This window comes from Dendrobates tinctorius, unplaced genomic scaffold, assembly GCF_039654945.1.
Source record: "Dendrobates tinctorius isolate UK_male_01 unplaced genomic scaffold, ASM3965494v1 ptg000213l, whole genome shotgun sequence".
In the NCBI taxonomy this organism is placed as follows: Eukaryota; Metazoa; Chordata; class Amphibia; order Anura; family Dendrobatidae; genus Dendrobates; species Dendrobates tinctorius.
The window spans coordinates 5,455,199-5,463,542 of record NW_027361880.1 but is presented as its reverse complement, the minus strand read 5'-3'; the positions used below and the strand labels follow the sequence as shown (position 1 = coordinate 5,463,542).

Genomic DNA, 8,344 nt, shown 5'->3' with positions numbered 1-8,344 from the left:
CTCCTGGTTGTTGATGTCAGCGCTTATAGCAATGCACCAAATCTGCTACATAGAGGTGATCTAAGCATTGCCTCTATGTCGCAGAGGCAATTGAAATATGGCAGCTTGCAGCCTCCCATGGAAGCTATTGAAGCATGTCAAAAGTAAAGAAAAAATGTTTTTAAAAATGTGAAAAAAAAATAACAAAAGTTGTAATCACCCCCCTTTCAAAATAAAAAAATCAAGCAGACATATCTGGAATTGCCACGTTCAGAATCGCCCGATCAATAAAAAATTATTAACCTGATCGCTAAACAGCGTAGCGAGAAAAAAAAATCAAACCGCCAGAATTATGTTTTTTTGGTTGCCACCCTCACCCGACCCACGATCACAAAAAATGGAGACGCTATGGATCTCAGAAAATGGCATTTTTTAGATTTTTTTTTTTTTTAAAGCAAACTTTGGAATTTTTCTCACCACTTAGGTAAAAAGGAACCTAGACACGTTTGGCGTCTATGAACTCGTAATGACCTGGAGAATCATAATGGCTGGTCAGTTTTAGCATTTAGAGAACCTAGCAAAAAAGCCAAACAAAAAACAAGAGTGGGATTACACTTTTTTTTTTTTGCAATTTCACCGCACTTGGAATTTTTTCCCACGTTTTCTGTTACACGACATGGTAAAATCGATGGTATTTTTCAAAAGTACAACTCGTCCTACAAAAAAAATAAGCCCTCATATGGCCATATAGACAGAAAAATAAAAGTTATGGCTCTGGGAAGAGGAGTGAAAAACGAAAAAGCAAAAGCTCCGGTCATTAAGGGGTTAATGGTATAAAATGCAATAATGTGTGCTAACTACAATACAAAATAATCTTGTGAGTAAACAATACATGAACCTTGAAGTTGAAGTAAATGATTTTGGCTAGGACTATGAACTGAAGGTCATCTTTTGCAATGGACATCCATTGACTTTACTTTGTCAGTCTTCAGAACTTATTGTTGACATCTGATTTTGCTTATTTGTTGAGAAAGCTAGGATTCCATAAATGGGTGTCTCCTTTTTACCATGTCATACACGTTATGTTTCTTAGATTTTATTTAGTTTTAAACAAGGACTTAAAGTAGACAAAAATAAAAACATTTCATAATCAGTGCTAAGGGTCAGGAAAGGCGTACAGTCATGACATACATTTGAGGTAGATCCTCTTGGGAAGTAAAAAGTTTTTATGTAACAAAATCAATATGATGATATGAGGTGCCAAAGGACAAAGTCGGCAACACAGTTGTACAGCTTGCAATAGCAGGGTCAGTGTCTCCAAGACAAAAATTATATCAGATATATTTTGTGTGATGACCAGAGGAATAACCTCAAGACTGGGGGGAGGGTAACTGGTAAAATTAGTGCTCAAAATATAAAGGGGTATGTAGTATGTATACTGATTGAAATTTGCAATAAAAAGGTAAAAAAGGTGTACTTTGACCTAATGCACTGTTACTGTCAGAGATGTGCAGCGCCCGCTGTCTGCGTTGACTTAACTACAAATCTTCTGAGGTGATGGAAAGAAGGTGCCACGGTACACTGGTCACAGATTGAAGTGTGACCAATAGTGGTCCAGATATGGATGGCCCAACCTGGAAAGTTCAGTAGAGTGTGAAGCAAGTCTGAGTAAGAACCGCAACCTCAGCTGTAAGTAGGAGATGAGAGCTAATGCCTGCTTTGAACCGTGAAATATGCGTGCCGGTCGTAGTCTCTGTATGGATAGTCTGACCTGGAAAGTTCAGCAGAGTATAAAGCAAGTCCGACAAAGCCCCGCAATCTTAGCTGTGAGCAGAAGATAAGAGCTGATGCCTGCTCTGAATTGCAAGAGGTGCGTGCTGTTTGTAATCTCTGTTGTAAATCCTCAAAGATAAAGAGGGTGCCGTGGTACGTTGATCCTGTGTCTGGGTATCACGGGGCTGCCGAGAGTCAAAGGTGAATTCGCTGGGCGGTGATCCAAAAGAAACAGCGCAGCCCTGGACAGTGGCATGCACTGGAAGGATCACTGCTGGTTCACTTCAGCGGTGGTGTGCCGCTACCAGACTATGGTTAGCGACCTCACTTCAGTTCCAAATTCAAGTCAGGCTGCTAACAGAACGATATTCATCAGACGCATTTTGAAAGCATACCGCTTTCTTCATCAGGGAGCTCCCTGCACTTTCCAAATTGGACTATCCATACAGGGACTACAAAAGGCATGCACCTTTCGCAGTTTAGAGCAGGCATTAGCTCTCATCTCCTACTCACAGCTGAGGTTGTGGTGCTTTCTCGGACTTGCTTCACACTCCGCTGAACTTTCCAGGTTGGACCATCCATATCTGGATCACTATTAATCACACTTCAATCTGCGACCAATGTACCATGGCACCTTTCCATCACCTCGGAAGATTTGTACTAAAGTCAACGCAGACAGCGGGCGCTACACATCTGACAGTAACAGCGCATTACTGATTCTGAGAATCCAAGTAAGGTTTTATTTTTTGCCATCCGTCACAATCCGTCGTTTTGTCAAAAAAAAAAAAGAAGATCCAGCAACGGATTTGTGTTGGATCCATTTTTTTCTCATAGACTTGTATTAGCGACGGATTGTGACGGCTGGCCACACGTTTCATTCGTCGTCCGACGGATCTGTCGGAAAATATTTGTCCGACGACGGACAAAGTAACGTTTTTTGGTGTACGTCTAAAAGTCAGACAGCGACCGATCCAGCAATATCCGTCGTTGGCTATAATGGAAGCCTATGGGCGCAGGATCTGTCGCTGTCAAAAAAACGGAATCCAGCAACGGATTCCGCCTTTCAAAACTGAGCATGCCCGGAATAAATTTTTCTTCCTTTAATTTAACCCCATTTTCCATTCTGGCACAGAAAAAAATCTCTCTCTAGAATCTTATTCCTTAAATTCCTGCAGCAAGCTGCTGAGACAGATCAGTCAAAAAAACGGATCTGGTGCATCAGTTTTTTTACAATCTGCACAGGATCCGTCTTTTGAAAAATTTGACGGATTTTAACTGATGGCAAAAAACTGATGTGTGAAAGAAGCCTTAAACTGGCTAGTCAGGGTTGTGGATACCTGCATAAGTTACATGCAAGTACTACATGGATGTATTGTTCTGCAATCATATTAATTTAAGCTCACAAAAGGTCAGAGAGACTGTGCAAATGTTCCTGACAGATTTATACATCTTGGCTCAAGCACAACGATATACTTGCTGCACAAATAAATAATTTGAAGGACTTTAAAAGCGCTTCATCCTCTTCATCTCCATAACGCTTCAGGTTTTATTCTATTTTCTGCTTGACATCCTTTCTCTTGTGTCAACAGAACAATCCTTCAGGAAGCTTCTGTTAATTAGTCCTGTGAAAAGGCTGTACAGTGCTGGAAAATAGAACAGAAGTGTTCTAACATTGAAGTTTATGAAACCTTAAAGGGGTATTCAAGTTATTTGCTTTAACCAGCATGAAAATTATCGAGTCTGCAGTAGACTTGCCTTTTCTATCTGCAGACGATTTCCTACTGTCAAACTTTTATCTTACTTAGTGTACAGCTTGACACCAAAGAAATAAAAAGCATCAGATCCACGCCAAGCATGTGAAATAGTTCAGTTTCAGGAAAGCAGTGGACTCCCAATTAGCTCTCCAGCCTATCGATTTCTATGCAGTAACTTCTTTCCCGAAAACAAGCTGCATGGCTCTTATTGTCCTGAGCGAGCCTCATTCTTGTTCAAGTGCCATTTCTCTAGATGCAAATACAGTGGACACTCCATAACAAACCTCAGTGCCGAATGCGTTAGTGAAACTTATGCTGAGCTTTATAGTTCTAATACCAAGGTAGTTACACAAGAATAACCCGCTCTGACAGATGATAAAGAGCCTGCAGAATTGTGATCTGCTCAAGAGACAATGTTAAAATAACCCTATAAAGGGAGCATGTGAGAAACTACTAAATGAAGGCTAATGTCCAGTTTCAGACTCAAACACCAAGAGGTGGTCAAGATACTTTAGCGCTAATAGAAAATGTAAGCGAATGGTAATTCGTTAGATTATGCCATCTGTTTCTTTGTTACTAAACCAAGATTTTGGAGCGCTTCTATCATTCAGTATTGGTCCATGTGACTATATTTTCCTAAAACCTCATCCTTGAGACCAGGCAACAACCTTTGTTGTTTCTTCCAAAGCGGTGTATGTTTCTTGATCTGCAGACTTCGATTCCACTTCAAAACTACACAGTTCTGCCGCAAAAAGGCATTTTTCCACATTTGCTGGATGCCAGGTAAACTAGGCAGGCTTGCTCTCAAAATGGCGTTTCCACTTTCTTCTCTGTAACGTGCACTTCTGGCGAATGAACCCATCCATGCCTCTACTGCGTTTGTTTCAGAAGGCAGAGCTTGAAGGACCACATACATAGGATATAATCCGAATTAACAAACCCAACCTGAAACCTTCAGTCACCACAGTAAAGCAACCTCTACTCCCCGCTACGAAAGACAAAGCCCAGAACCCCGAGCCACTGCCCCCCTTGTCAGGGAAGGCGCCTTGCCCAGCGTCACACACGGTAACCCCTCCCTTCACTTCTGCAGCCGCGGCCATATTTGCCGTCTAGACATACGGTCCATCACAAAGCAAGAGACCCGTAACAAACAAGCAAACACAAGAGCCGGTAGTGAAGTCACCTCATGGAAACCGCGCCTATAACGCATACACCGACACCAGCAGCACGGGCGGCTCCGCCACACACACCGCTCGCGCCAGCCCGCTCCGACGAGAGGCGAACCAGGAGCGCGCCTCCAACTCGGCCCACAGAGCGCGCGCTAAGCGAAGCCCTCCTCCAATCAGGAGGGAGGGTCTTCAGCGTCACGTGTTCTACTGGGCGTGGTCTAGTCCCGGTGACGACGCTCTTGGCGCACTCCCGGGCTTTTCTTCACGTTTCGTAAAGACACTTTGTCTGTGGAGACGGCGAAGTGCTTCTAGGAGATTCCCGTATGCCCATCACGCAGGAACTGAGCTCCATCCGCCTAAGAGCCCGGTGACAAGCGGCGACCGCCATAGGTGCGTCTCTATAGGTTTTGTTCAGCCCAGTGTGATCCTGCAGCCTTCTTCTAACGGGTGCGCGCTCGCGAGCATTGGGCGGCAACTGCCAAGCTTTGCGCACTGCGGAAGGGGCGGGTGCTCGCGCCGGAAACCGAGCGCTGTGAGAGACGAGTGTAGTTATCCTTAGGGCTGGTGAGTGTGTGAGGAGAAGCATGCTCCGTAGAGGTTACATGCTCTTGGCAGGACTGCTGGCTAGCTAACCTGTGGGGCAGCCTTGTGTGGTGGAAGGTGGGTGTGCTGGAGCCAGAGTCACGTGGGCTTTTATTCTCAAATGTTGAATTTGATCAGTTTAATTTTAAGAGGTTTAGTTATGGGGGATTGGAAAGCTGTTACTGATGGAACATGTGGCAGGCACGGCTGGGAGTAGGGTATTCAGGGTTGTGTGGTGGCTCTGTTATCAGGAGATACTCGGGGGAGGGGAGGCTATCAGTCGTGGAGATACTCGGGGGAGGGGAGGCGAGCCATGTGCCAGGTATCACGCATGTATACTGCGCTTAACAGGCACGTGCGTGATAGTGATAGGTGGTCTGGCAGTTTTGGGGTAGGTGGGTCATTCGGCTCCACTCGCTAAAAAGAGCGGGCTCTTTTGGATCCCTATATAAAGTGTTCACACGTAGCCGGATGACGTTGAAACCAAGCTAATCGTTCACAGACCGTTTCTGGGATCGGCCGGGCTTTTATTTCCCTTGTCATCCATACATCCTTGTGTTTCCTCCTGCTACTAATGTACCTATACCCGACATTGCCATTTTCGTGTGTGGTTCCACTATTACTCCCCAGCAACATGCCCGCTGTCTTGGGGTCATACTTCGAGCTTTCCTTTGTCTCCCACATACGATCACTGGCTCTCTCTTGTTATCTGCACCTCAAAAACATTTCTAGAATTCGACCTTTTCTTACTTTTGACTCCGCAAAACCTCTTACTGTTTCTCTTATTCATTCTCGTCTCGACTATTGTAACTCTCTTCTAATCGGTCTCCCTCTTACCAAACTCCCCCCTCCTATCTGTCTGGAATGCTGCTGCCAGGATCATATTCCTCGCCAGTCGTTACACCGATGCCTCTACCTTGTGCCAGTCATTACACTGGCTACCCATCCACTCCAGAATCCAGTACAAACTTATTACCCTCACCCACAAAGCTCTTCATGGCTCAGCACCACCCTACATCTCCTCCCTTGTTTCAGTATACCATCCTACCCGCGCCCTCCGTTCTGCTGATGACCTGAGGTTAGCATCCTCAATAATCTGAACCTCCCACTCCCATCTCCAAGACTATACACGAGCTGCGCCAATTCTTTGGAATGCACTTCCCGGGTCAATACGATTAGTCCCCAATCCCCACAATTTTAAGCGTGCCCTGAAAACACATTTATTCAGACTGGCCTACCGCCTCAACACATTAATCTAATCTATCCCAAAAGTTTTTACCATAACCAGGTTCCCCGAATCATGTTCCCACATGCTTTATGCATCCATTAGCCCTCTGCATCTGTACTGTTACACGCTTAACATTATGGCTGGTCCATACAATCTGGGCAACTGTTACCACCCACCTTTCGTGTCTCCCTTTTTCCTCATAGATTTTAAGCTTGCGAGCAGGGCCCTCATTCCTCTTGGTATCTGTTATGATCTATGTGATTATTGTTATGCTGTAATGTCTATCGTCTGTACAAGTCCCCTCTGAAATGTAAAGTGCTGCAGAATATGTTGGCGCTATAGAAATAAAATGTATTATTATTATTGTACATGTTGATTTTTTTACCCCCGCTGGGGGTAAAAACTTCAAGCGGCTCTCGCCGGGGTGCTTGCTCGCATTGCTCACTGAAGAGAGCCGGATCCTTGTGCTGGATCGGTCGCAATTGACCCAATCACTAGTTCTTGTTACCCAACTTTTTTATTTAGTTATTTTTTGCTAACTTTCGTGACCGTTGTGCATCTCAGTGTCTGAAGCAAAAGACATCGGGTTTGCACAATTCCTTTAAAACGATAGACTTTGTACCATTTCATGAAGCTTTCAAGTGTCACAACTTAAAAAAAGAAAATTGAATTGTTAATGTTTTTTTTTAATATATATGTATATCTTTGCAGATACCAAGGAAGTGATGACACTGGAGATCGTCCATTATGTAATTTGTCTAGAACACAGTGTGACGCACCAGGAATAATCATTGCCAGCTACAAAAAGCAGTCATCGAGCCATAAAATTCAGCGTGTTGTTAAAAAAGCCAGCTGTTGACAGATTGTTATATTTTGGCAATTTTGTCGTGATTGGGCTGCAGTTATGGCCTTTACAAACTATAGTAGTTTAAACCGTGCTCAGTTGACCTTCGAATATCTTCACACTAACTCGTGAGTATTTTTCATGTCTAGAAATATTTATCATCTTGACAAATTATTTTTTTATCTGCACACATCAGAAATCAATTTGGTTACCTGGTTTTTTTTTGTTTTTTTTTTGGCTTTCAATTAATTTATTCCTTTGCGATTTTAGTACTGTGGTGATAGAGTACATTTAATAATAATCCCTAACTAATAATGCAGTAATACATTGATCGCTGATTTTATGTCACCAGCAATGTTTTAAAGAGGAAGTCCCAAGATTGATACTTTTCACTAGAGTTGGTGTAATTGTTCCACGAAACTCAATCCATATGCTGCTTGAGTAATCTGCGGCCATGGTAAAGGAGTCTTGAGAATCACCTCCTACCTCATTGCCTCTGCAACTCTTTTGATCAGCTGGCCTAGATCATGTCATTGTTGCAACACTATGCACATATGATGTTGTGCCAGGCTGGATATTTGAAAGAAAGGGGTAGGAGGCTGTTTTAGGGCTCCCATCCTGCATCACATATTACTTGCGCGGCTGATGAACTGGTTCCTGTGAATTGATTTGCATTAAGTCTACTTATTACCCTTTGGAGGATGGATAAGTGCCCCACTAGTAGTACTTAAACATTTATGAAAAAGTCCTATTTCGTTGAATAGAGGGGCATTTACTTTATTATTATTATTATTTAGTACAGTGCTCTTCGTCAATACTATTGGTAATTTGGTAAATCTTTATTTCTATGCATACAATAGAAGTGATCTCATTTTAAAGTTACTTGAAATTTGCATTTGTATATAGTTTCTATATTATAGTATCTTATGCCTTTTATTTCTTTGGCACAATATTCACACATGAGGACATTTTTCATTAATATGGTAAAAAATAATAGTCACTCAGCAGTTCATTT

The 8,344-nt window shown here is 43.0% G+C and overlaps 1 protein-coding gene and 1 long non-coding RNA gene across 6 annotated transcripts in view; one reads left to right on the top strand and one right to left on the bottom strand.

The window, feature by feature from the left end:
• Window positions 1–3,176: 3,176 nt before the first annotated feature.
• On the bottom strand, window positions 3,177–4,808 carry LOC141058606 (uncharacterized). Its single transcript, XR_012222268.1, has 2 exons — window positions 4,690–4,808; window positions 3,177–3,395 (listed from the first exon to the last, which is right to left on the bottom strand). It is a non-coding gene; the product is annotated as an uncharacterized lncRNA (long non-coding RNA).
• Window positions 4,809–4,928: 120 nt separating this feature from the next.
• MORC2 (MORC family CW-type zinc finger 2) overlaps window positions 4,929–8,344 on the top strand; it is a 196,131-nt gene continuing 192,715 nt past the window's right edge. For 2 of the 5 annotated variants that reach the window (XR_012222267.1, XM_073554793.1), the window contains exons 1-2: window positions 4,929–5,065; window positions 7,197–7,457. Coding sequence is in view for 4 of the 5 variants with exons in the window: in XM_073554793.1 (XP_073410894.1) it covers window positions 7,390–7,457 (68 nt within the window). In the remaining variant the exon portion in view is untranslated. Of the gene's footprint in view, window positions 5,066–5,102; window positions 5,336–7,196; window positions 7,458–8,344 lie in introns of those variants that run through there. The other 3 variants (XM_073554790.1, XM_073554792.1, XM_073554791.1) reach the window with 3 other exon arrangements.